This window comes from Rhodamnia argentea, chromosome 6 (genome assembly GCF_020921035.1).
Source record: "Rhodamnia argentea isolate NSW1041297 chromosome 6, ASM2092103v1, whole genome shotgun sequence".
NCBI lineage: Eukaryota > Viridiplantae > Streptophyta > Magnoliopsida > Myrtales > Myrtaceae > Rhodamnia > Rhodamnia argentea.
The window spans coordinates 1995233-2022118 of NC_063155.1; the positions used below are offsets into that span (position 1 = coordinate 1995233).

Here is a 26886-nt window from a genome sequence, read left to right on the forward strand (position 1 = left end):
AATGACCCTCCTTTCCCCTGCCCCACGCCTCACATTTTGGGGTATCCCATCCAGCTCATGTCCCCTACACTTTCCGATGATTTTTTTTCCTGTTTCTGATTGCTCAGCATTTTCCAAGGACAATGCTTTAGGCCAGCTTTTTGGATTTGCCCTTACCTGGCCGATAACTCAGGCTCTTTTTTGAGAATGATGTAACTATCCCATGTTCTTATTTGAGAAAACGAGGACACTTCCAGTCATTATTTAGAATTTTTCTGTCTTTTTTTTTTTTTTCTGGGTGCTCCACGAATGTCTGGATTGATGTAGATCTGAACATGTGAATGTCATCAGAATGATGCTTCTTTCTTTCTTCCTCATTGAACCAAACTATGGAGTTTAAATTTAGTCTTATGGGTTTGTTGGGGACTCTTGGAAGAGAATGAAGGCATACAAGAAGCCTTTGCAGTTGCTGTGCATCCTGCAAAAGTTACACTATCTCGGTGTGCTCTAAATTGATCTTCCTTCTGGAAAATGTTTCATCAAATACAATCAATTCACGATGTTTGGTTTGGCTCCAATATCCCGCTGATCCACACACACGCAGAAGCACACGCAGACGCACGCAATGTAAATTGCTCGCTACCGTCCTACAGCTTCTAATAGCCGGGTCCATTAAGTTTACAGCTTTGCTCTCTCTTAATGGACACCTATAGCACATATTTTAACAATCCTGGATCGTTACGACTTAAACAACTCACTGCCCGGAGTAATTATAGAAGTTCCCTCGCCCATGACTGTCGTCAAAGCCATCTCTTTCTCCCAAATCCTCTCGAGCTCCCCCACAATTGTGTCCATCTTCGGTCGCCTGTGGCGCGGGGGAGTTATGCATGACAATGTTAGCCTCATCAAGTCCCCCATTCCATCCATCGTGAAAGTTCCAGCTAGCCGAGGGTCCACAAGGTTTATCAAGCTTTCCCGGGACTCCACCTAAAATCGGATTTTCCGAGAGGAGACGAGAAAAGTTCATCACCGATGACGTTCTGTACGAGTCACTTTTTAGTATGCAAGATGATGGGATGGATGGTTAGGAAGGTTAAACAAGCAACTTATGCTATGCAAGTGATGGAAATCAAATTGGTATTACCCTACTTTACAACCAAGTTACTCAATTAGGCATTCAACCGAAAAAAAAAAAAAAAACTGGAGAACTTTTGAGGAGAGAATGAACTAGAGCAATAGAAGAATCGCCAGTTGCATTGTGCTAATCCTGTTTAGGGAAATGATCCGCCTGATTCAAGATCTTTACTATAATTTTTGCATCTGTGAAGTGTAGAATTTCAATTGATCAAGTTGTTGATAGTAGATTTTTTTGCATCTTCGTTATGTGAATGTCAAGAAAATAACAGGAAGAATCCTAACAAGTTGATTGCATAAAAGTATTGGGTAGAAGTATATTTACCCACTGGATTAAGCTTTCATGTCCTGACGATATCATGTTCGGAATCGCTTCTCCAGTAACTAGCTCCAAAAGAAATACTCCGAAGCTATATGCATCGCTCATCTCAGAGAAACCACCCGATGCTCCTGCCCTATACAATGTTAACACATCAAATTTCCATACGAAAGTGAGTTTTTGTTCTTTCCGACTTGAATTAAAGATGATGCAAGAAGGAATAAATTTACTCTGGATCTTGGAAAACACTGACAGATGGGCGAGATGGACCTGCTTCTTCTATCTTTATCTTTTCGAGAAGTTCCGTGAGCCCTGCATCTGAGACTTTAGCTATGAAATTCTCGTCGACCAAGACATTAGCCGTTTTGAAGTTCTTGTGCACCAAAGGAGGTCTAAGGCTATGCAAATGGCATAAGCCTGCACTGGATACAGATAGAAAGGGTCCTCAATTTAGATATGTCTGTGAGATCATGCTAAATAATCTTCTGATATCGGCTCATAGCGCCGGGATCTACCTTTAGCAGCCCCAAGAGCAATGGAGATCCTCTGCTTGAACTCCAACTTCGTCGAAGATTCTTGTCCTGTGTCTGCAACAGCGGTGTTGTTTTTGTCAGTCATGAAAAGTAATTTTCATTTGCCTTTGCTGAACCAACAAGCTTTAACCACACTTTCACACCATAAAGATGGTTGCACATGCTGCCATTTGGTAGGTATTCGAAGACTAACATCTGACACCCATTTTCAAGGCAGTAGCCCAAGAGAGTGACTAAATTACGGTGGCGAATCTCCGACAAATATGATACCTGTTCGGAGACAGAAGAACATATTAATCTGGATGAATTAAGGGCAGAAAAGCTTTAACTGAATAGCAAAGGTTAGACAGTGTTGACGAAAAGCACACACGATGTATGTAAGTAGAAAGCTAGAAGAGCTTGTGTACTCAGGAAAGGCTCCAGTTAAACAATGTATGAGTGAAACAGAGGTTCTAGATACTGATCTAAAGCAAGTTAAATGTTGCAGGTGCTGATACCTCCGTGACAAATTCTGGTTGAAGCACACCTGTGCGCCTTTTGATGGCGACAACAGTTCCATCGCGAAGTAAACCTTTATAGACGGAACCGAAACTTCCATGTCCAATGAGATTGCTCTCATCGAACTGCCTAGTTGCTAGCTCCAACTCTTGCATTGTAAACTGCCTCGCTCCCTGGGGCCCGGATTGGGGCGGAGCTGCTCCTGAACCGGACGCGCCTCCCCTATTCCATTCGACTGTCACAAGGAAGAGAATGCCAAAGTTTGTACAGAAGAGGTAACCAAGCATATAGCTATGACAGATCGTCCCTTTTCAGTTGGACAGAGAACTTACCCAATGCAGATGGATCAGAAGATCCCGTCTCGGAATTCCTGTTAGCTAACGTGTTCAGCTTTGACATGCAAAACCAAACGAGTCCAACTAGTACAGCCACCAATGCAAGTGCCCCGGCAGAAACTGCAGCTATTGATGCTACTGAAGTTGACATGGCTTTGGCTTCGCTACTTCAGTAAGCCTAATCATTGAACCTGCCAATACAACCAATGCAAATGAACCATGTAACTGTGATGTTGGGGTTCACAATGGGAAAAGAAGAAAGTGCGGTGCCTGATACTGGTGAGTGCAGAGGTATTAACTGGGTCAATTAGTCCTCATTATTCAGGAAGCTCTAATACACAAATGGGACTTGCACATTCATAACGAGTTTCTTCTTGCCCAAAGGTGTTGAGGTGTACTAAGCTTCTGTCTCGAGTACTTGCCTTGGGACTGGACGTGTGGTGAAGATAAATGTAGCTGACTTCTGGACTCGAGAAGACACATTTGCTTCCTTAAAGAAACCTCACTCTGCGGCTATGCACAGTGCTCGCTCCTTAGCACCTCTCCAGAGCATCCTTGTCCTCAGAAACCAAACCTTTCTATCTTATATGATTTCCTAGGAGAGTTCAATAATTATCTGGTAAGTAAGATAATCTCATGATAAGTCGCCGTTCCATCTCTTACCGCCAGAAACATGCTCGCGTCACATTGTCACATAGCATTTTGCAATTTCTTGATCCCCACAAGGTTAAACACGCGAAACAGTACTTCGTTACCGCGGTTAATCTGAGGCCTTTCGGAAGGTGGGAGAGTAATTCGTCAGAGTTCAGGGATTCTTGCAAATGGACACAGCCAAGCACATGACTGTATGTTTGCAGGAGAGATCCAAAAGATTGCTAAGAGGCTCAATGGAGTACCTCTAGATCAAGAAATTGCAGATGCCCACTTGCTTATTTTTGTACTGAGACTGTGAGCATGTACAATTTCTCCCTCTTTTTCTTGTGGGTTTTTGGTTTTTTTTCTTGTTTCTGAGATGTACACATTGACAGGTATGAAAGTGACATTTAAGTTGGACAGGCTCTCCGGAAGACATAATAATTGAAGGGGGGGAATCAAAAGAGAAAAAGGGCTGTTATAAGTGTTTCGATCTGAAGCCTCCCTCCCCTGAATTTGCTCTATCTTCCTTTTTGCCTCTGTTTTGTCATCCGATCTGGAAAGAAGAGGCTTTAGTCGTATTTTTCTTGCTTCTGGTATGGAGAGATATCAGAGTCTTGCCTGATGGGGTCATGACAGCTTAGCCAACGTGACATTGCAGAAGCAGCTTGGCAGATTTTTAGTTTCTCTTTTTTTTCTTTTCTTGGCCTTTGCTAATTCTTTTAGATTCATTTTTTTTCCTTCTCAGGTAGCAAAGTTTTTGGCTTTTATCATCCGAAAAAGGATGCCTTTTTTCCTTTTCTTGCTCGATGAAAAGGAGGCCTATTGGTCGGTCCATTTTTCCCAGAGATTTTAGCAAGAGCTTGTACAATAAGAATCCTCTCTCTCACAAACACACACCCAGAGACACTAGCTCAAGGATATGTTTCTTTTCCTGTTTTTATAGCTGGTCTTGCCTGGATTGAAAGTGAAGGGGAGTGGAGGGAAGGAAACTGTCATCTTATGCAGAGTACAGGCTGAAATTAAGAGGTCCATGTCCCTCAATCACAGATCCACAGAGAGAGAAAGAGAGAGAGAGAGAGAGAGAGAGAGATTTTGTTGGGGAATGATGCAGTTGTCAAGTAAGATGCTGTTTGGGCATCTTTGTCTGAGTCTGGCAGCATGTGGGGGGAAGGGGGTCTTTTGTACATGAGCTCAGTGATTCTAAAAGATCTGTGTGTGTTTTTCACTCCCATTTTACTGTTCCTCTTTCTTTCATGTAACTCACTTCATTTCTTCATGCAAGATTGCAAGGTGACACCAACATTTCCACAAACCTAACAAAACAACCATTCATCCATCATCTGTCCTACTTCATGTCTTCCTAGTGGTCCTCATAACATGCATAATTTAGAGTCCCCAATACAGAAAATTCTTTACTAGAACAGATTCGTACCAAGTATGCGTCCTTAAATCTTCAATCGGACAATTCTGCTTTTTCTTCGTTGCCTCTTCTTTTCCAATTTACCATGAAGACTTACAAATGTTCCGGGAGAATGGGATGATCTTCGCTGTACTGGCCTTACCGTAATTTCAAACTAGGACTCTTGACTTCCAACTCATGCATACTGTTCCTGGCAAAGGAATCACAGAAAAGTGACTTTGCCTTCTTCTTTTTCACCATGATCAGTACCAAAGTCTAAACACAGATTTCTTGCTTTGGATTGGGATCCTCATGGATTGCTTGTGCGTCATTCATGCATCATTCATTTCGTCATGTTTGGCATAAGAAACTCTCGTTTTGTTCTTTTTCTTGTCAATACTTTCAACTTTTCCCTTCATTTTCCTTCGCAGTACGACCAACCTTTCGAGAATTCCGCGATCTGCGCCGTGAAATTTGAGTCTAACACTGTTTAATGGAAAGTTGAACGGATCTCACAGTCTCTTGCTGGGCTAAGAGACAAGGGAAGAAGAATCAAAGTAGCTTCCATCAGGCAATGCCAAGCTCCTCAAATCATTGAATCACTTCTCTGTCATGGTTTTACAGTCCATAAGACACCGAACGACCCATGACTCTGATTGATTTCCCAGAGAAAGAGGAAAAGCCACAACTGAATGACTCGGAGATAAAATGTTTTTTGCCCCGAGACTAATATCTAAATTCAACAACATAGCAAACAAATGGAAATTTATTGCTGGCAGGAATTTGTCTCTCCTCTGTTATCACTTGTCCCGAATTTGGACGCTCTTGGTATGGTCAATTTCAATGGTCAGCATGATAAAAAACAGTTAAAAAAGAAGAAGAAGACAAATCAAAATAGTAAAATGAATTTTTTTTTAACAAGTGGCTCCAAGACACTAGTTAACTAATAGTAGAGACAATATATTTTTTTTCAAAGTGCTTTGGAAATCAAAGCAGTAAACATACTTGCAGGAAGTTGCGTTGAGTAGAAAGTAGAGGTAAACGGTTTTAGGTTTTTTTTAGGTTCTATCTGGAACCTAGAATCTATCCGTCTGAACCGATTCCTCATTTCTTGAAATTTGGAACCTACCATGGGTACCTGGAACTTGAAATTTACCCTGTCACAGGTTTCAAGGTTTATCCAGTTTCCACTTGTATTTATAATCGAACGACTATAATAAATTACCAATCAATGACCATCATTTGCTATTATAAGCCACTAACCACAACTTATATTTAAACACATGGAAAATGCTAAACATTAACAAAGTAAAAGTTTTAGTCATGGATATTGTCGGAAATCGAAGCTCAAACCATTGGTTTTAGATTACACAGTTATCATTAGAGACTATGAAATACCGCAGGATCATGTGAAGACATACCGCAATAAAAAAAAAAACACACAAATACTTGTTCCAAATTTTTGGGACTTAAAACCTACCCGTCAGAACCGATCCCTCAATTTTTGAAACCTGAAACTCACCATGTGTATCATGGAATCTGGAACCTATCATGTTTCCACCAGTTCGGTTCTCCGATTCCTAGTACTGCCTTGAAACCATGCTCACCCTTGTAAAAAGTTTTATATTTTTCCGAATAAGATTTTCAAAGACTTAACAAGTGTTCTAGGTGCATTTTTGACATTTTCCCCATAAAATAAACGTGAAGGAAATGAAAAATGGGTGAAGGGGAAAAGAGGGCAAGTTGCGTCCTCCACATGCATTGTTTCCATGTCTCATGCAGGTTCCTATAAGCATTTACAGACAACAAACAACACCATAAAATGAACAGAATTCTTGTTTTTCTGTTCACCAATAATGAAACATAAGAAAAGAGACTACTGTTGACCTTCCCTAAATCCTCTCCGTCCTTACTGCTTCTGAAAGCTAGAAATTCGAGCAAAAAGCCAGATGAAATTGGGGAAAAGGGGATTTCATCTCCAGGATATTAAATTTGTGCATGTTCTCCTCTTTTTCTTTTTTTTTTTCCTGAAGTGGGTCATGAGTGAAAAGTTGAAAAACAATGATTCCTCGTTAAAGCCTGATGCAGAATCGCAGCCTCCACCCGAAAATCTATCCTCGGCGAAAGTGGACCTTTCGGGCATTGGAGACAACGTACATCAACTCAATCGTGCATCTTATCCTTAAAAATAACTTTTTGTCAATCCAAGATTTCATAGCCCTACGTCATAATTTCTAATGTCCTTTAGATTAGCACCACAGTACCAAACGGGAAAATTACTAACTCAATTATAAATCTATTACTTCGGTCATACGCTGTAAGATTATTTTACGTCGTCTAAAATCTCGAAAAAATTGACTTACCTTTTGTAGAACAACCAGAAAATTATCCAGAAATATAGGTTGAATTACCAGCGCTTAATGGACGAATTTACAACTCAACGGTAGCCCAAATATGATCACAAGGAAAATATTCCTGTTCAAGTTCAACAGCACAAATGCCAATTACCTTTCTAAAATAACAATGGGAGCTTTCATACAATGAGTTCTGTAATTCTACATTTTCTATAGAGGAGAACATATGCCTACATATAGCAAATCATGGGACGTTTATTAACATCCCATAATGTGGATGAGATGGTAGGAAGTTAGTGAAAAAAACTCGCTCCCACCTCTCGCATATGGGTTGTCAGCCCATCAAAGGCGACCCTCCCAAACATAACATCTCCCACTCGAATATAATGGGCTTAATCCCTTATAAAAAATATGTAAGGCATTCAACATCCATCTTCTTTAATAGTAATTCATACTGGCAAATGGGTTGTGCGAACAATGATTACACCTACATTTAGGAGCTCAAAATGTGCACTTGTTAGAGATCTACTACCATAAAAATAAATAATGTCTCACATTGCCCCGGACATAATTTGCTATATTAGTCTAAGTGTGTGTCTATATATATATCCCTTAAAGGCTAGACATGACTATTTTCAAATTACAATGTATCCGCAATTATATCCAAAGCTACAGCAGGTTGGTCGATTAGTGAATACATGTGGTAGATATAAAACAACACTAGTCTTCCTTGCATATCCATGTCTTTCCATTTCGGAACAACTGCTTTCCAAGACATGTCCTATAAAGCCATGTTTATTTATGACCGCTAGTAACATACTAAAGTAGCAACATTGATCTGTTACTTTGAAAACATAGTCAAAAGTTACATAGGTTACAAATTGAGGATAATTAATTTATATATTACCTTAAGGACTTACACGGTGAGTAAATAGGTATTATCTCACTCATCTCCCTTGCCGGTTGCATAAAGCCATGTAGTATGAATAACATGTAATAGTGGATTTTTCTTTCTATAATAGCATACATAATTTATTAAACATATCCATTATATGGATCTTAGCTTAAATATGGTCACATGCTTCTCACATATGTATGTTTAGCCCGAGTGCGATATCGGCTTGCTTTCTATAGAGCCCAATCACGTACTCGCATCCGACTTCCATCCGGCATACCTGATTGTGGGATTATCATGTTCAGTCTTATCTCATATAAATTATAGACTTCATCTTGATCATAATCAAGGCGACACAAACTAAAATATAATCATATTATGTACCAAATTTTCTCTTCTTGCATTTAGAGTACATATGATCTCATCTCAATTCGCTTACTATAGCGCTTGAGATATTACTTGAGTGAGTGAGGCAATCAGTGCCTAGTGTCATACCTTTTAATAATATATGTGTGTTTATCAATTCATTCGTGAAAATAAACAAATGCAATTCTTGTATGTACATATACACAATGAAATGATCCTAAATAACATTACATAGGGATAATAGTGTTGGAAGTCCTAAAACTTGTTAATAAAGTGCAAATAAGTCCTAAAACTTGTCGGAAAGTGTAATTGAGTCCTAAAACTTTCAAAAAGTGCAATCAAATCCTAAAATTTGTCAAATTGGTGAAATTAAATCCTTCCATTGATTATACTTTTTGAAAGTTTGAGAACTGGACTGCACTTTCATGATAAATTTTAGGACTTAATGGCACCTTTTGAAGGTTTTAGGACTTAGTTGCATTATTGTGATAAGTTTTAGGACTTGATTGTGCTTTTTTGAAAGTTTTAGCATTCAATTGCACTTTCGAGACAAGTTTTATGACTTCCGGTGCACTTATCTCTGTTACATATTATATTCTACTCAATCCTAGAGACATCTAATGGGTCAAGAACACGTCTCTAGAAACAGGCTTAATGAATGGATTAGCATGCATCTGATTCGTAGAAATATATTGTAGGATCACTTCTTTCTGCGCTATAATATCTCTAATGAAATTATTCTTTATGTCAATATGCTTTATCCTACCATGATACTTAGGATTTTTCACATAGGTAATAGTTGCCTAACTATCACTGGTCTTGGAATGTCGGTGACAATGGCTAAATTTCCCAAGAATCATTTTAACCATACTGATTCTTATCTTGCAGCAGAGTATACAACAAATTCATTCTCCATCGTAGAGAGAGCTATACATGTTCCTTTCTTGCTATTCTAAGAGATTCCCTTGATTAAGCAAGACCGTATACCCAAATGTCAATTTGCGCTCATCTAAGTCTCCTCCTTAATCAGCATTTTTCATCATTTTTTTAAAAAATGGATCTTCAATTATTCCTTTCATTTTGGCCGGAAAGGGAGCGCGTGAGGCAGCAAAGGTCCTCACCTAGGGCAACCTAGGGCTTGATCAAAGCTTCGGGTAAGTCTCTTGAACTTGTTTTGGTGCTATTTTATGATTGAATTGCATAGTTATGCTCTAGTTTGTCTACTTGATTCGCCATTGATGTGCTATGTGCGAGCTTGATTGCTCGTGTTATGGTTGATAACTTTGGCTAGATTTTAGATATGTTGTTCTCCTTGTCTAGACAAATCAATTGGGACCAATTTCATTTCATTTGATTAAGGCTTGGCCAATGATCATCGCTGGAGGAACCTCGGCTGTCCATCGGTCGTCTTACGTGCAAGGACGAAGACCGGTCAACACATGTTGACTTGGTCAACATCCACGTGGACCTGACGTGGCGCCACGTCGGCTCCACGTTGACGTTATTATTTGAAACTATTTTTCAAAATAAAAAATAAAACCTAGATCGGATGGCTATGAGTTGAACATGTGGCGTGCGCGAACTGGAATTTTTAGAAATAAAAAATAATTTTTCATTTTATAAAACCATTTTCAAAATAAAAAATAAATTTTTTTATCGAATGGCTAAGAATTAGTCTCACTGTGCGATCATGGCTGTAGGATGTAATATGTAGATCGAACGGCTGAAAGTTAGTCTCGCGATTCGATCTCGGTCATTGGTTCTAGTAATCTGATCGGACGATTGAGATGATAGTCTCCATTCGATTTGGACCATTGATTTAGGTAATCTGATCCAAGGGTGGTGACTTAGCCACGTGGATGAGTCCTGACCGCAGGATCCGATATTAAAATAAATAATCCTCGGAAAATCTAAAAAAAATTGGAAAAATTAGAAAATTAAAAAAATCAAAAGCTGCATCGTTTTAGGCCAACCCAGGATCGGTAGGGTCTAGGTCTTGTGGGTCGGGTCAACCCAATCCAAAAAATATTAAAAAATTCAGAAAATAATAAAAATAAGAAAATCATGAAAAATTCATAAAAAAACATAACAAAATTAGAATTTTTTTTCCAAAAATTTTAAAAAAAATTCAGAAAAATTTCCCAAAAATCACAAAAAAGAGGAAAAGACAACATTCAACTAGCCCAACCAAATTTTGTTGATTTTGGGTTCCCATGCCTTCCAAATTACCACTTTACCTCTCCGAACACTTTGTCTTGAATTTTTTCCGAACCACCCCTGAACTTAAATGACACATTCTCTAAGCCTATAGGGCTCGACTAGGAATGGCATGTGCCCGATTGTATGATGATTTGATGCGTTTTATCAATTCACGATTCCTTAATCTGCGCACTTTTCATTATCGATTGTGATTATTAAGATAGACGTTCCCATATGCAAGAACCCTTTAAGAAGTTAGAGCGCACCTCACCATCCGACGCATCTACATGAAAATCTTAGATTAGAAATTCGATCAACTTAGGTACCGAAAGGGTGTCGATGGCAATTTCGACGTAACTAACTCTCCAAACCCACTTCTCTGGTTTTTGTAGAATCAAACGATATCTCCCGATTGCTCGATAGGATTTTCAATTATATCCTCCAAAAAATAAAATTAGTGGCGACTCCATTGGCATGTACACTGTTCACATGTCACTTTGGGTCCGACCCCCACTACGAAGGGGATCGACCCTCGTTTTATTAAGAATTCCATTCCATTGTGATTTGGTATGGGTTTGGGAGGACCCGCGCTGAGTTCCATTCTCGTTCTAATAAATGGACTTAGTAATCCATTAGCCCAACTCGATATTACCTCGAGAATCGGACCTTCCCGTCCGATGGGTTGCGACAGGATGTTGGCAAATGCTATTAAGGCTCCGTTTATTTTATGAAAAAATGTGTAATTTGGAAAATATTTTCCTTAAAATGATAACTTACATCGCTTGAAATAATTAGTCGATAAAGAAATTTTTCATTATCGATAACAATTTGTGTCTAAACATGTGAATAGACGATGAAAATGTCTTTCATTCATTCATTTTTGTAAGCGATACAAGCCTTTATTCTTTGGAAAGTATTTTCCAAATCACTCATTTATTGCAAAACAAACTGAGCCTAAATCCAAAGCGATTACAATCAACACCTTCCTAAGGAAAAAACAGTCAATTTAATTTCACCAGCTCAGACGAAAACACAAATCTTGTCGATTCCCTCAATGTGCCAGCTAGAGCAAATTAGAATCTTCAAAGGGTGCATGATGAAAAGTGCTTGATTAATCTCGCATGAGGGTCTCAATGACTTCATTTCGTCTATAGATTTATCTTACTTTATCTTGTTTTGTTGTCCTTCTTGGCTATAAAGTTTTGTGTAGGGAACAAATCCAGGGCAGCTCGCACTGGGGAAATCAAAGCACAAAAGACGGGGTGTGACCCACGAAAGATTCAGGCACGCTCGTGGAAAAAAAAAGGTGGGGATTGATATGGGAACACCACGTCCTCCCTTGTTGGCTACAGCATGATCTTTAAGCGTGGAAATTATTGGGGGTTTGGTGATGTATTTCATTCTCTTTCCTTGATATGTTCATAGTGACCATATTCCACATTTTAAAAGGTATTTACCAAAATGAGGATAAGGAAATCAGGGGGAAATGACACGATGGGTCTTCATCTTATTGTGCGGATGTTAATTCGGTCATAAATATTTACTTTTTTTCAATTTTTTCTTTTCTTTTTGTTAAGGTAAATAACTTTCATTACTCGATCATAGAAGAAACATAAGAAGATCCACCATCGAAACATAATGCAGCCTAGAGTGGGCGAGCCCAGCTATTAGGAAGACTATTTCTATGATGGGCTTTGACATTCAATCCAGGGTCAGATTGGGTTCCTTGGGCTCAAAGATAACTGAGACTCCGTTGACCTGGGCCAGAAGAAGCTTGCATTCATCTAATATTTGCTTCGTAGATCATAAGTCCTAAAGTTCTGCACGAGATTTCAATATAGTAATTCTGACCAATTTTTATCGAAAATCGCTGATTGATTTTTGGCAAAAATTGACATTGAAATTAGTGCACAAAATTTTAGAACTCAATTGATTAAATTAAATGGTTTAAGATTGAATTAACATCCATACAATAAGTTTATGATTGATTGAATGATTATCTTGGTAAATCAAAGTATGAGCTGTTTAAAAAGTGCAATAAGAATATGAACTCTATTAGTCCAATCAGTCATGACCATATATACTTCGAGTTCTATATTTTGAAATCGCGTAAATTCTATTTAATTCAAACTACTTTGTGTTACTCTCTTTTTACCACTCTCTGGTATGCAAACGCTAACGTGTTCACTCACATTATACGAAAGAGCCTGAAAATAACGGCGATAAATCCCGGTTTTGGTTGCTCCGTCGCCCTCATGTCGTCCCCTAAAAGCTGAAGGGCCCAATGGACATGATTGCTATCCCAAACGTAGTTGACAAAAATCACCAAACACCACAATTGCCCGCTAAGAGAAGGAGAAACTACAGTCCATTCTCACCCCCTAGGGAAAAAGGACTACTGGAATCCAAGGCCAAACATGTGCTACCACCAGCGTTCAAAGGGAATCTGTATGAGAGGCAACACATTATATACATACACACGTGTCTAGTCAAAAGTTAAACTATAAATCTAAAATTGAAATTCGTGAAGTTAGAACCCACAGCCACAGATTTCATCGTTGGAAACTCACTGAAAATATCGACCCAAAAAATAAAAAAGGTTTACATAACATGACCTTTAGTATTTTATCTGTCATCTAACCAACTTAATAAGTAAATACAGCGTAAAATTTTTGTCATTCTTATCTGCTCACCCAGAACATTAAAAACGAACTCGTAAAATTGTTTTTCCCATGCTATGCCTGGGATTTGCCACTAGTTAAGAAAAAGACAAGAAAAGAACCATTCAATCAGCAGATCACTTGCAAGTTCCACCAAAAATTAATGTATCAGCTGAAGGTAACACGACCTCCAGAATGGATTCATTTGTATAACAGACTAGAGTTTCCCATCATTGATCTTGCACATAAACACCAACTTTGCAGTAGAGGAAGAGAATTAACCAAATGTACTGACATAAGCAGACCCTCCTTTCTTTTCCTCATGTGCAATCGACAAGATTACATATGCCGTGGCAGATGCATATACATGAGATGGTGTGGCGGGAACTACGTACACGGCCTGACTTAGAAAATTCTCAAGCTATCACAGCATACAAAGTTCAACTAGTGTCATCTCTGCTATTTGACTACCTTTAAGATGGAGGAAATTCAACTATTGAGTATGATCACCAATTTACTAATAATTTACTTAAAAATTAAACCAATTCTGTAGATTGGTTTTGATATACATGACGTTGAGCATATGTAAAGTGTAATCTCAACAAGAAGTGGTTTATATCACCTGAACAGCAATGCCAATAGTTCCAACAACCAGATTTTGGAGCTTCAGTATGGATATCTTTGCCAGATTTGGATTGGTCAAAATTCGACGGTCAATTTGCAGACGATACTGCAAACCACCATCTTAGACAGGAGAAAATCCACTGTCAGTGATTACCCCTTCGTCTCAATCATCCATTTCGTAATTTTGAGACTCAGGCCACATGACTGTTCATGTATATTAAGCAGACTCGCAAGTGAAGCAGTGATAGATCTGCAGATTTCCTCTGATCAGCATCCCGTACATGGTATGCACCTCCTACATGAGATCCTCAACCTGGACAGAACAAAATCCACCTTTGACAGCTATTGCAACTTCCTGTACTTGACGACTGCATCGTATGCTTCCATAGAGAGCAAATTCTCAGCAAAACATCTGCAACCACAATTACAACTAGTAAATATTTACACAAGAAATATATACAACAATGCAGAAATCATAAATTTGACATTAAAAGGTAAATCTCCCACTGGTACAAAAGTCCAAGTTCGATCCAATTCTAATCTGGGGATAACATCAGAGAAAAGCAACATAGCCTATCAAACTCTCCCTTCTACCCATAAACACACACACAGCATTCTACCTTTCTGCAAACAGCATAAGACTGCAAATGAACAGATGGAAGCAGCTTCGATGAAACTTAGGATATAATTTACAAACCTTAATTCGTGCCAGAACATGCTGGTTCGATCATGTAGGAAAGGTTGTAGAGAAGAAACCACATCTTCACCCAGCTGTCCATGTGGGATATTTGGTTTCTTCTCAAAGGTTGAAATAAACACTGAGGTCACTACATGAACTATAACAGAAGGATCTGGGTCCCCAAGGATGGCCTCTAACTCCCTCCGAATCCATGGTTCTATTCTCTGTAAAATTCTTTCTTTCCAACCACTGTGTCTTGGCAAGCCCTGGAAAGACAAGAAGCGTTTTGAAGCTATTACAAACTGGAAAAAAGGGGAAAACGAGGAGATGAAGAGCCGTAAAATTTACTGAACTAAAGAATAGACGATCTATGAGAAAGGGGAAAAAAGCAGTAGAGATTGATTTGAAAACCATATTCTCAAACCAGAGAGGCGGGTTGGTTGAACTTGGGTTTGGATCCAGTCTGATATTCTTCCCCAAACTCTCTCTGGTCAAAATTAGTCACATAAGGTTTTAACCAATTCAACTCCTTAACCCAGGTTGACTGAATTATACACTACTAAAAGTTTTAGCATGCTGGAACAGGAAGTCCACCCTTGGAAAATGTTCACCCATGCTCAAGAGCTCAACTGAATGTGCCTTCATTGAATTAGATTAGATGTCAAATGACGGATTTCAAATTCACTTGTAGGCTATACTTCTGTATGAAACATTAATTTGGTAGGGAAAAAGGATGAAACCTATGCCCTTGGGGAAATGCAAGCCTTGGCTAGCTGAGACCATGCTTGTGTCTTTTGGGTGTATTATAACATTTTACAAATTGCATATGAATTCGATGGAAAAATTGAAAAAGCAGTTCAACTGGTTGAGCCGTGAAATATAAGCTTGACCTGACCCTGCACCGCTCTGGTGTTTAGAACACCAGTGGCTTAAATTAATCAAGTTACTAGATGTAGACTTACAGATTGTGCAGAGAAGTAACGAAAATGATTCCTCTCAAAAGCCAAACAGCAAATGTTATCTTACCAGGAATGTAAATGCAAATGCAGTCCTTTTATTTCTATGAACAGAAACCACATAGTTCTTAAATATTAAAAGAAAAAAAATTCAAAGATGACTAGCATATCTAAGAGCAAACCTCTTGCCTAGACCACTAAAGGATTTCAAATACACAGAGAAGAAAATTGACTGAAATCAGTGGCATGGGAAGTTCAAATACCTGAGAGTTCCTGGAAGAAGGAACAGCCTGCAAGAATCGGTTGTATATGCTGCATAGAAGAAAATATTACATTCTCAGAGATCGGAATGACAAAACAAGTGCCTACTACAAACTATTCAAATATGGGTATAAATAACACGGGTTATTGAGGATAAAGATGACATGTCTGATAATACTCATGAGACAGGAACATTCTATCCACAATATAGCATGAGACTGGATGTGAAATAGACTGAAGCGAACAAATCTAAAACTCGCCACTTTTACAGTCTTATGCGTACCTGGCACGCCATTGGAGTTTTCTTGCAGCTAAAACATCGGGTGGAACAGACCCTGGCCTCCCAAATGATCTTCGACATGGTTCTGACCAGGTTTGCCGGGTTGAACCATTCAACTCATCTCTTGATCTTCGGATAGCTCTATAAAGCAAAAGAACTCGACTTTTAATATGTGCCAACAAAACTCATGCATTTGGTCAAAGGCCAAGAAGAGCAAAACAAAAAAAAAAAAAAAAAAAGGCAAGGAAATACAATTATACAACACTGACCAAAGTTAGTATTGGTTTTATGACAGCCCTTACCGTTCAAAGGAATCTGAATTCTCCAGGCACATGTAATGCTTCAACAGAAGTTCCGATTTGAACCTTTGGGTCTTGATAATTTCACACATTAGAATCACTTTATTAACACGATTTGTATAGCCAATGCAATCATCCACTACTTGAACAACGAAACTCAGTACTCGAGGCTTCATACTTCACACTAAATCAGTAAATTCGACTTCGAAGAACGCCAAAGTTCTAACATCTAAATGCCCAATTCCGATATTGTGAAAGACAATATTCAAATCAAATTGCAATGCACTTGAATGGAAAATTCGTTAAAAAGCTAATTCACCGCCCAATTTTTTTTTTTTAATTTATCGGAAACTGGAATTGCGGTCACGAATCATGACGGACAAAGAAAAGCCTAACCTTCGACACGAGAGGGGAGTCGAACCAGCTCGTCGATTGGCCTCGTCATCCTCGTCGATCGAAGGCAACCGCTCTTCGAGAAAGCTCCCGCGATGGAGGCTGATCTGGCGAAACCAAGAGCCGAACTCGGCGTTGCAGAGAGGGCACCTCCTCCTCAACCTGCTCCACTTGCGGATGCAGCACAAGCAGTAAGCGTGCAAGCAGCTGGCGAGGACGGCCGCTCCTTGCCCTCTGTCCTCGACGTTCTCGAGACATATCGGACAGGATTGGCCTCGGATCGAAGGTAGGATCGCCCCGGTGAGCAATCTCTCGCGGTGGCGATGAGAAGAACTTAAAGCCCGTTTTCGAGAAGAAGAAGAAGAAGAAGGTGGACAAGATGACGACTCCATGGAATCACAGGCGAGGTCGATCCTTCGCTCTTGCGTTGACACTGTGAGTCGGTGGCTGAGCCCGAGACTACCTTAGGAAACGTTATTTATAGTTTCGCATTTTGTCCTTTTATATTTTTTATTTTTTCAATACCTTTTTCTTTTTCTTTTCTTTTTTCCCTCCATCACTCGACCTCAAATGAGAGCTGTCCTTGCCGGACCGGAGGAGGGCAACCCTCGTCGGCCTCGGATGAATGACGCCCCCTTCGGCCCTCGCCCACCTAGGCAAGCCCTCTCCTGTGCCAATGGAGGTTGAGGTCGGGAGAAGAATGAAAAAAAAAAAGGGAAAAAGAAAATAGAAAAAAATAAAATTATGAAATTAAATAAAAATATTAAAAGAATACGAAATATTATTAAGAATTGTCAAGCGGTCACCTTAGCAATTTTAGGCAAAAATATAGAATCGATAAAAAAGTAAAAATATTTAGGATTAAATCGGAAAACTTTAAAAGTTTTAAGGTTGATTTAAAGAGTTTAAAATTTTTTTTGGGGATTCTTTTTGCTAATACTGGCCCTACTTCAGGGGCCGATTTGCAATTTTCCCAAATTCAAGGGGATTTTTTTTTTATTTTTTTTTTTTTTTTTTGGGGGTTCGAAATGAAGCGGGTTTGAACTAAGCGGTTCTTGAGTGAGCGCCTCACTGGTCACTCAATTCACCGGCAGTGAAGGAACGAATTCGAATCAGCAACACTCGCAAATGGACGTCCCCAAAGACCAAATCTCCACTCTCCTCGACCATGGCCTCTCCACCTCCGCCCAAGTCCTCGTAAAATCTCTCTCTCTCTCTCTCTCTCTCTCTGTGCTTCGATTGTTACTCGTCCCTTGCCTAACGCCCAGCTCGGTGATCCCTCCTCGAATCAGGGCTCGTTTCTGGTCTCGTCGTCCTCCGCCAATGCCGAAGCCAACCCGCACGTCAAAGCTGAGAACCTGGTGACTTGACTCTTAAAATTTTGCCTCTTTTTCCTACTTCTTCGGGACACATTTTAGTGGGGTTCTTGTTCTTTTCCCTTGATTGGGTTTTGTTTTGAATGCGGAATGAGCGTTTTGCCTCCTCTTCTGCTGCAGGTGCTGCTCGGCGATGCCTTGCTTCGCGACAAAGAGTATCGGCGAGCGATCGTGAGTGCTCCTTCGCTCATTTGTGATATTTTGGGTCTCGGTATTATTGGGTTGGAGCTTGGTGGTCCTATGTGATTGTTGGGTTGGTTTTGTATTCATTGGAATCTGTGTCTGTACTCGTGTGGCCGAATTTTGGATGTAGTAGTGTTGGAGAAACACTTGGTAGTGCGTTCTGTGCATATCGCTGTGGATTGAATGTCCGTGCTCTCTGTATTGAGCTCCTTCAAGTTTGTGCCGTGTACATGTTATGGCATCGAATTGGTATTTGGTGGTTCATCGTTTATGTCGTGGCATCTGGAGTTAGTTTCGAATGAATGTTATATCCCTACACTTTGTGGGGTTGTTTAGCCGTTTTGGTTAATTCTCTAAAATGTGTCTTTGGCAGCATATGTACAAACAAGCCTTGCAGTACCATAGGAGTATTCCAAAACAAACTTCAGCGAGTTCCAGAAGCTCGTTGTCCACGTCGAATAGATCGTCTTCTCCAAATTCTTTCAATGTATCTGCTGTTAACGAAAATGAGGTTTGATCAATTCACTTTGTTCCAAACTCACTTTCCTTTAAAATAATCTTCTTATGTTGTTTCCTGCTTTATTTAAGGAATTACTTTGTTTATATTTCGCCTCTTCCCTTTTCTTTTTCCTTTTTTTTTTCCATTTTCATGATAGGTGAAATTCAAGATTGCATCTTGTCACTCTTCACTGAATGAGAATAAAGCTGCCCTTCTTGAGGTTCTTCTTTATTCCTTTCAATCCTCTCTGCTATTACTAGTTGTGGCAAATACATTATTTAAGGTGTGTTAGCATAGTAGGGGTAACGAAGTTTAGAAACAGTTGGCTTTTTTGGTAAAGTTTCCCTTTGCTAATTGGGGCTTTTGATCATTCTTTCTCTGTATATCATATGCTTAACTTTTGTCACTGCTATAACAGTTGGAAGGGATTCCGAGCAAAGCGAGAACTTTGCAAATGAATTTACTCATGGGAAAGCTCTACAGGAACTCACGGAACAGTCGTGCTGCTATTGCTTGTTATAGAGAGTGCTTGAGGTAGGTTTGTTCCGACACTAACCTTCCACTTATGTTGGAATCTGTGCTTTTGCATTTCATCATCTGTCACGTCCTAGCTGTGTAAGTTTGTCTTGTTTTGTCCTTGATGTGCATATTAAGTCATCTCCATCTTATAAGACACTCCATCCTATAATCCATACTCAATCATCAGCAAATGAAAGTTAGATCACTGGCCAAAGCTTACTCCTGAATTTAGAAAATCAAAACCACAGCAAGCACATTAACCGGTGTACCATTGTTGAGCAATTCCAATACCCTAAAACAATCTCTTACTTATAAAACAAGTCTAACTCAAGAGTGGAGCGATTCTCGCACCACATGGCCTTGACTATCAACATGTCTGGCAGGTTTCGGGAGATATGATCGGCTGGAGTGTCTCCTCATACAACTTGGAATAAATATACAAAAAGCAATCCTATTGCAAACTGTTGTTACTCTATGCATATTTTCAACTTTTTTTTAAGTATTATGTTGTCTATGTAAAGCACGACTATTTGCTAAAGTAGCCAATTAGCTTATTGCAGGATTTAATCACAGTAGGAGTTTACCGTTAAATGCTTTGAGCTTTAAATTCATGTTTGTTCTCTTTTGGTTCGCATTACAGAAACTGCTTTTACGTTGTGGAGGCTATTATAGCTTTGGCTGAGCTGGGAGTTACTCCTAAGAATATTATCTCTTTGATTCCTCAGGTATATGATACAAGGGAAAGTTTCAGTTATTTTTCACTTCATTGATTGTGCAAGTTTCTTGATCTTGTCTCAATCGTCACCTCCATCCATTTCACTCACAGAAAAAAGTGACTCGGCTTCTGGTCCTATCCATAGTTGTCCATCTAACTATATTTTGCTACATTGTAATCACTATCCATCTTCTCATCTCTATTTGGATTGTAAAACCATAAGAAGTGCATTACTGTGTGAGCAGATAGACAGATCTCTTAGAAACTAAATTTGCTCCTGCTTTTCCTTTAGGAAAACGTTATATTAGTTGGGAAAGAATCCAAGTCAATAGGCCATTATGGACAGCTCTCTTGAGCAATTAGTAAGCATTAGTTTAGTTGCTAGGGTATCCTGTTGTTATTGGTTTTGCAAACTGATTGCAATATAATTTGTTGCTCTGAGTCTTTTCCCTTTTGCTGATTATTCATTTAAAATAACTGGAGATTTTGTTTACTAAATCTTAAGCCTTCTTCTTTTGTCCATGCAACTTCAGACTCCAAATAGAGGCAACAGGGGTTCATATGATCATCTCGATTCAATGCGGTGGCTGCAAGTAAGTTTGAGATAAATGAGAGGTGACTTCATCTTGTCATAAGTCAATAAAGTTGTTCCTTATAGAAGAAATTCGATAAACCAGTTAGCCATTGGGCAAATGGCTTAGTTGGTTGCCGCAGGAAAAGGACACATGAGGGGTTCAAAACCATTACTGAAAATTGAGAGAGTTTATATATAGGTTACTGGCTTTTGTTCATCTTTCATTGATGATAAGTTATCCTACTCTCCTGCATAGCTCCTCCTTTAATTAGTTATATTGTTCAGATGCCTTGCAATTGTTAGAAATCTGTGTGCTGGATAATTGATAAGTCAGCCTACAGTTACAATCGATGCTTTTCTAATGAGAAGCTATGGGATACCATATAGTTGCGGGATTTCCTAGCTTTGAGAAACATTCTTCACATGTCTCGTAATGACAATACTGCTTGTTGTACCAGAGATTTAGAACAGAGAGAGATGACTATTCTGTATTTCTTTACAGCGTTATGTGGAGGCACAGTGTTGTATTGCTTCAAATGACTACAAGGGTAATCTAATGCCTCTGCCTTTGTACATTTTCTAAAGATCAACATTTTTGTTTGCTAGAAACGGATAGACTAATCCTAGAAAGGTTTTTGAGAGGGCATCACCATTCATAAATTGTCATGCCCTTCATTGCTATTTTTATGGGTGTGAATACTATGGAAAAGACTTTAGTGATCTTCTCTGGTGCTTTTGCCTCGAAATTGCAAGAAACTGCATCCTCTGGCATGTTTTGTGAAAGCCCCAAAGACATTTGGAATGCTGACAGTATATTCGTCACCAATTGCCGTTGTCATGTTGCAGATGCAACATCCTTGATTCTTTTCATTTTCTCAGGTGCCATATATCCTTTGGTCAATTTCAAAAAGGGAAAGGAAGATATTAACACTAAAATACTAACCTCTTAATAGTTTTATATTAGTTGGATGCACCTAAATCCTACCTTTTCTAGGTGCATTACAATAACACATGTGCTGCTATGATGGATGACTATGCATATATTGTTTGTGTAATTTGTTTGCGGGAGTATGTTAGTAACTGAAGGCATGATGTTTAACTTCGGAGACTACTCTTTTGTCTTTTGGCAGGTGGTCTGGAGCTATATGCGGAGCTTTTGCAACAATTTCCAAACAACGTACATATATTACTTGAAATGGCAAAGGTTAGAAAGATATGCGATGGTTCTAAGTTTATCATGTGTGCCTTTCGTCTATAGTCCATGTGAAATCGAGGAACAAGTTAAGCAGTAATAAGCAATGTACACATTATTTCATCTATGGATTCTCCACCCAAACACAATTTGATTTGGTTCTCAGTTTGTGAGCTGCAAATTCCTTTTATTGGTATGGACCACCTCGGCGTATCTATATGTGCATGATTTGCAAGTTCAGACCTATCCTCAAATTTCTTGCTTGCTTGAATTTCTGTTTCTTTAGTTGTATATGACATTATACATGCCCAGGTGGTTGAGAAATGAGTGCATACTGATTAATTTTTGTTTCCATATGGACAAATATGTGAAGGTTGAAGCTATTATTGGGAAAAATGACGAGGCTATAATGAATTTCGAAAAGGTTAGTAAAGAGGATTTTTGGGGGTCATATGGACAAAATATCATGCTTTATTTGATGGCACGAACATAGTGTATGTACTGACAGGCTAGGTCAGTTGATCCGTACATCCTAACGTACATGGATGAGTATGCGATGCTTCTCAAAATGAAATCTGATTACTCAAAGCTTGGCAAGTTGGTGCATGATTTATTGAATACTGACCCAACGAGGCCAGAAGTCTTTGTTGCTTTATCTGTGATGTGGGAAAGGAAAGATGACAAAGGAGCTTTATCTCATGCTGAGAAGGTAGTTTTGTTTACCTTTGGCTTTGGTTTAGTTGTCTCCTTTTATGGTACCTCACAATCTCTTCTTATTGTGATCAGAGCATTCAAATCGATGAGAGACACATACCTGGCTATATAATGAAGGTAGACAGTAGCTTGGTGTTGATGCTTCTGGTATAAATCATGATAGGTCAATGTTAACTAGAATCATCAGAAGTATTTCTTGTATGCTTTCAGGGAAACCTGTATTTGTTGATGGATAGGCCTGAAGCAGCTGTAATTGCCTTCAGAGGAGCTCGAGAGTTGAGACCTGATCTTCGTTCATATCAAGGTGTGTGTGGGAAACAACTTAAAATTTGTTGCACAGAGGTGTACATGTCTAATTCTTGACCGGCTGAGTGATTGGAAGCTTATCATCATTGCAGGTTTAGTTCGCTCTTATTTGGCATGCTCAAAAGTCAAAGAAGCCCTTCATACGGCCAGGGAAGCGATGAAAGCAATGCCTCAATCTGCAAGGGCTCTGAAATTGGTTGGAGATGTCCATGCTAGTAATCCTGGTGGTAGGGAGAAGGTATAAAGCTTTTCCCAGATTGCTCTAGAATCTCCTTTTCTTTTAACTAAGTTGAAGAAGTCTCTGAATATCCTGGAGTGGTGATAGGCAAAAAAGTTCTACGAGTCAGCTCTTCGTCTCGAACCCGGTTTCCTTGGAGCTGCATTAGCATTGGCTGAACTGCATGTCATTGAGGGACGAAATGGAGATGCCGTCGCTCTTCTTGAGAGATATCTCAAGGACTGGGCAGATGACTCTCTTCATGTCAAGTTGGCCCAAGTTTTCTCTGCAACTAATATGCTGCAGGATGCGTTGGCCCATTATCAGGCTGCACTAAGGTTGGCACGCTTGTTTTAGTTCTTTAAAATTCTTGATCCTGGCTTTCACCGTGGTGCCACTAGATCCTTGCAGAAGGAGAACCAATAATGTTTGGGGAGAAAAAAGATAAAAGAACAAGTTCATGAATTAATTGTTATATTCATGCTCTCTCTTTCTCATTGTGATTCAGGATCAACTCGCAGAATGAAGCTGCCAAAAAAGGATTGGACCGCCTGGAGAAACAGATGAAGGTGCATCTTTAGCTCTTGCGCAGTTTGGTGATGGAAAATCGTTCACTTATTCTCCCTTAAGTCGTGAGACCAGACCATTCCTGTGATGTGAGGCATTGACTGGGTGTTGGTTTCTTTTAGGGAGTGGATCCAGATGCGCCTGACGAAGATGAAGAAAACGATATTGAGGATGTAGATGCAGATGTCGAGGAGACAGAGCTGCTAGCCTGACCAAGGTGATGCTTCATACGGGGAAGGACAGCTTTGTGAAGGTTAAGATCATCTGAATCGTGGAACAGGGCGTTTCTGATCCATTTGGAGCCAGAAATTGGAGATTCTTCTGCTTTTGCTTGGGTAATCATGAGTAGCGTCATGACAGATGGTACAGATGGTCAGAAAAGCCTGCCGTTTTCCTTCAATATGTGAATATGGTGCTGTGCATGAGCAGGTTTCCAAATATAGTGCAGCACGGCTTTCTGTTCGCCTCTGAATTTGATGGACGTGCCATGCGAAATACTTCTGTATATAGATTCGAGCCTTCCTGTGGTGGCCGAGTCTTTTTTGCTTGTGACAACTTGACTTTAGTTTTAGCAGGTGATGCTTTGGCTCTGATTGTAACTTTATTCAAAGTGATGATTCCTGAGATAGTTATTTTGTGCTATGTCCATTCATGCAATGATTAATTCAAAGAATTTTGACGTTGACGGCCTCGAAGTTTTGAAGATATTCTGATTTTTCTTTGTGGCCAAAACGGTGCGTCATTTATGCACTTAAACGAAGCAATATTTTAAGTATTTTGGTAGAATGTGCAGTCTACTCATGGTGCTGAATTAGGGAAAATTGTGAAATGAGTGTCGGGAGTAGATTCGTTTTCTCAAAAGAGAGCCTAGAGTGGACCTTCAGCCTGAAGTGACCGAATTCGTTTTCACTAATGGCCCGAAATGACCAATTAGGCAAATCTTCGCTGTGTTGGTTTTTGCAACTGGGTAAAATCCTAAAAATCAAGAATCCCAAATTGAATTCTGATTGAAGGATGCGCAAAGAGGAAAAGACATCAACCAGAGGCTCAACTGCCAGCGCACGTTGTTCTCCCCATTCTTGCGAAGTCATTCAATGAAGTGTTGGGAGAAGCTTAGGATGGGCATGATAACACTTCTGAAAATAAATTTCTGCTTCGGAAGTACTTCTAGAGTAGAAATTCATTTGGTAAAAATTTTTACTTTTGAAAAAAAATTTCACTTTTGAAATTATTTTTTTCCCCAATTTGATAAGTTAAAAAAAAAATAACTTCTCTAATTCAAGAAGTATTTCTCACCTCACCCTCCTTTTATTATGCCCTTAGTCTCTTTTCGATTATACCCACATCTGCCAACCTTCGCCGCCGTGGACCGTTGCTTGCTGCCGCTAGCTGCCGCCCATTGCCGACCTCCACCGGCCGCCGCCCATGACCATTGCCAATCGCCGACCATTGTCTATCCTTGCCCACAGCGGACCTTCGTTGGCCGATGCCCATCACCGCCCGCGCCCGTCGACCACCGCAACCACCAACCAACGACCACGCCCACTTGCCAACCTTCACCGGCCGTGATCGTCGCCAATCAACGATCTTCGTCGGTAGCGACCGCGGTCGACCGCCGCCAATCGCCGCTAACCATCGACCACCGCATCGATTGCTGCCGTCGAGTTGCCATCTCTAGCCGCCGGAGTAAAAAATAAATAATAAATTTTTATTTTTAAAAAATTAAATAATATTTTAACAATAGAAATTATTTTTAACGAAATTTAAAAAGTTCAAAAATGAAGTAGAAATTTTTTGGCCACTGATAATAATTTTTCATAGAATATTTTGTGTTAATAATGTTTTAGAAGTAGAAATTTTCAATTGTTACCAAACGAATTTCTCTTATCAGAAATTACTTCCGGAGTATAATTATTAAAATTAACTTCTGCTTCTGAGGAGAAGTAAAAAAATCAACTTTTGGCTAAAAGTTAATTTCTAAAGCAGAAGTGTTACCATATGCCTGGGCGCATGATAATACTTCTAGAAGTGAATTTCTGCTCTAGAAGTGCTTCTGAAGCAGAAATCCATTTGGTAATATAACTTATGAAGCATAAATCTATTTGGTAAAATTTTTTACTTCTGAAAGAAATTTCGACTTCTGAAGTGAATTTTCACTTCTGAAGTTATTTTTACCTCAATTTGAAAAGTAAAATAAAAATAACTTCTCAACTAAAGAAATACTTCTTTATCCAAAAAAAAAAAAAAATTCTCAAGAGGTATTTCTCAAGCAAAAGAATTCAAGAAGTACTTCTCACGTCACCCTCTTTTCGACCACGCCATCTTCCGCGGCTGCCCACCGCTAACCATCACCACCCAACCCCCCTCCCCCATGCGTGCCACCAATCGCCGACCACCGTCTGTTGCCACCGATCGCCGACCTCCCTTGGCCACCATCCATTACCTCCCACGATCGCCACCAACCGCCAACCATTGCCCGCCGCCGCCCATCGCATACATCCACCGATCGCCACTTAACACTGCTCACAATCGTCGTCGCCCGCCAACCTCCTCCTATTGCTAACCATCGGCCACCGCCGACCTCTACCCATCATTGCTTGTGCCCTGCGTCGGACGCCGCTATCTGCCGACCATAGCTGCCGTCGACCACCACCCATTGCCCACCTCTGTCGGTTGTGACCGCTGCTAACCACCGACCACTACCGCTCTAGCCGCCAACCGCCAACCATCGCGTCGCCCATTGCAATAGTCTACTATTGACCTCCATCAATGGCAGCCGTTGAGTCACCGTCTCCAGCGGCCGGAGTAAAATATAAATAGTAAATTTTTATTTTAAAAAGGATATAATATTTTTAATAATAAAACTTAATTTTTAAAGAAATTTAAAAAGATTAAAAATAAAGTAGAAATTTTTCTGCCGTCGACAATAATTTTTCATAGAAGATTTTGTATTAACAATATTTTAGAAGTAAAAGTTTTTAACTATTACCAAATGAATTTCTACGATCGGACATCAATTTTTGGAGTAGAAGTAGAAATATCAACTTCTGCTTCTGAGTAGAAGTAGAAAAACTAATTTCTGGCCATAAGTTTATTTTTGAAGTAGAAGTGTTACTATGTGTGCCCTAAGAGACAGAGAATTCAATTTCATCGGGTCGATTGTAAGGAAGAGGAAAAATGTTTGACCAAATACAGAGAGTCAACATTGATGTGGTATCTTATAAA

General features: G+C 39.6%; 3 protein-coding genes across 16 annotated transcripts; 1 reads left to right on the plus strand and 2 right to left on the minus strand.

Moving 5' to 3' along the window:
* Window positions 1-482: 482 nt before the first annotated feature.
* LOC115755965 (putative serine/threonine-protein kinase) lies at window positions 483-3810 on the minus strand. Of its 10 annotated transcripts, none has more exons than XM_048280201.1 (9): window positions 3462-3802; window positions 3221-3380; window positions 2796-2989; window positions 2463-2698; window positions 2109-2235; window positions 1948-2019; window positions 1663-1849; window positions 1439-1568; window positions 483-966 (listed from the first exon to the last, which is right to left on the minus strand). In XM_048280201.1, the coding sequence occupies exons 3-9, from the start codon at window positions 2947-2949 to the stop codon at window positions 718-720; spliced, it is 1155 nt and encodes a 384-aa protein (XP_048136158.1). In that variant the 5' UTR covers window positions 2950-2989; window positions 3221-3380; window positions 3462-3802; the 3' UTR covers window positions 483-717. The 10 variants fall into 10 exon arrangements, 6 of the variants coding, with proteins under 6 accessions (XP_048136158.1, XP_030551467.1, XP_030551472.1 ...); XM_030695607.2 differs by having other exon boundaries at window positions 3221-3393; XM_030695612.2 differs by having other exon boundaries at window positions 1439-1563; window positions 1703-1849; window positions 3221-3805.
* Window positions 3811-13584: 9774 nt separating this feature from the next.
* On the minus strand, window positions 13585-17197 carry LOC115755968 (E3 ubiquitin-protein ligase Topors). 2 transcript variants are annotated; one of them, XR_007198657.1, is made up of 6 exons: window positions 16803-17197; window positions 16111-16248; window positions 15830-15878; window positions 14629-14876; window positions 14163-14343; window positions 13585-14051 (listed from the first exon to the last, which is right to left on the minus strand). XR_007198657.1 is itself a non-coding variant. In XM_030695617.2 (5 exons), the coding sequence occupies exons 1-5, from the start codon at window positions 17189-17191 to the stop codon at window positions 14274-14276; spliced, it is 894 nt and encodes a 297-aa protein (XP_030551477.1). In that variant the 5' UTR covers window positions 17192-17197; the 3' UTR covers window positions 13585-14273. The 2 variants fall into 2 exon arrangements, 1 of the variants encoding a protein (XP_030551477.1); XM_030695617.2 differs by having other exon boundaries at window positions 13585-14343.
* A 546-nt stretch (window positions 17198-17743) lies between these two features.
* On the plus strand, window positions 17744-24331 carry LOC115755960 (anaphase-promoting complex subunit 7). Of its 4 annotated transcripts, none has more exons than XM_030695598.2 (20): window positions 17744-17783; window positions 17834-17996; window positions 18092-18160; window positions 18296-18346; window positions 18732-18869; window positions 19015-19077; window positions 19276-19391; window positions 20017-20101; window positions 20625-20684; window positions 21168-21213; window positions 21796-21869; window positions 22231-22281; window positions 22366-22566; window positions 22644-22688; window positions 22782-22875; window positions 22970-23115; window positions 23203-23432; window positions 23603-23663; window positions 23784-23914; window positions 24022-24331. In XM_030695598.2, exons 2-19 carry the CDS (start codon window positions 17928-17930, stop codon window positions 23871-23873), a joined length of 1689 nt encoding a protein of 562 aa, XP_030551458.1. In that variant the 5' UTR covers window positions 17744-17783; window positions 17834-17927; the 3' UTR covers window positions 23874-23914; window positions 24022-24331. The 4 variants fall into 4 exon arrangements, with proteins under 4 accessions (XP_030551458.1, XP_048136118.1, XP_048136119.1 ...); XM_048280161.1 differs by having other exon boundaries at window positions 24091-24331; XM_048280162.1 differs by having other exon boundaries at window positions 22366-22370; window positions 22491-22566; window positions 23784-24331.
* Window positions 24332-26886: the final 2555 nt, after the last annotated feature.

Bases quoted from the DNA above. Each gene is read 5' to 3' on its own strand.
- LOC115755960 (XM_030695597.2), top strand. From the start codon at position 17,928: ATGGACGTCCCCAAAGACCAAATCTCCACTCTCCTCGACCATGGCCTC. The intron at 19,078-19,275 runs GTTCTTCTTTAT...CTGCTATAACAG, and splicing joins ATAAAGCTGCCCTTCTTGAG to TTGGAAGGGATTCCGAGCAA. The intron at 19,392-20,016 runs GTAGGTTTGTTC...TTCGCATTACAG, and splicing joins TGTTATAGAGAGTGCTTGAG to AAACTGCTTTTACGTTGTGG.
- LOC115755968 (XM_030695617.2), bottom strand. From the start codon at position 17,191: ATGGAGTCGTCATCTTGTCCACCTTCTTCTTCTTCTTCTTCTCGAAAA. The intron at 15,879-16,110 runs GTACGCATAAGA...TCTTCTATGCAG, and splicing joins AAACTCCAATGGCGTGCCAG to CATATACAACCGATTCTTGC. The intron at 14,877-15,829 runs GTATTTGAACTT...TTGTCTTTCCAG, and splicing joins CTTCTTCCAGGAACTCTCAG to GGCTTGCCAAGACACAGTGG.
- LOC115755965 (XM_030695608.2), bottom strand. From the start codon at position 2,949: ATGTCAACTTCAGTAGCATCAATAGCTGCAGTTTCTGCCGGGGCACTT. The intron at 2,236-2,462 runs GTATCAGCACCT...GTCTCCGAACAG, and splicing joins AACCAGAATTTGTCACGGAG to GTATCATATTTGTCGGAGAT. The intron at 2,020-2,108 runs GTGTGAAAGTGT...CCGCTGTTGCAG, and splicing joins CATGTGCAACCATCTTTATG to ACACAGGACAAGAATCTTCG.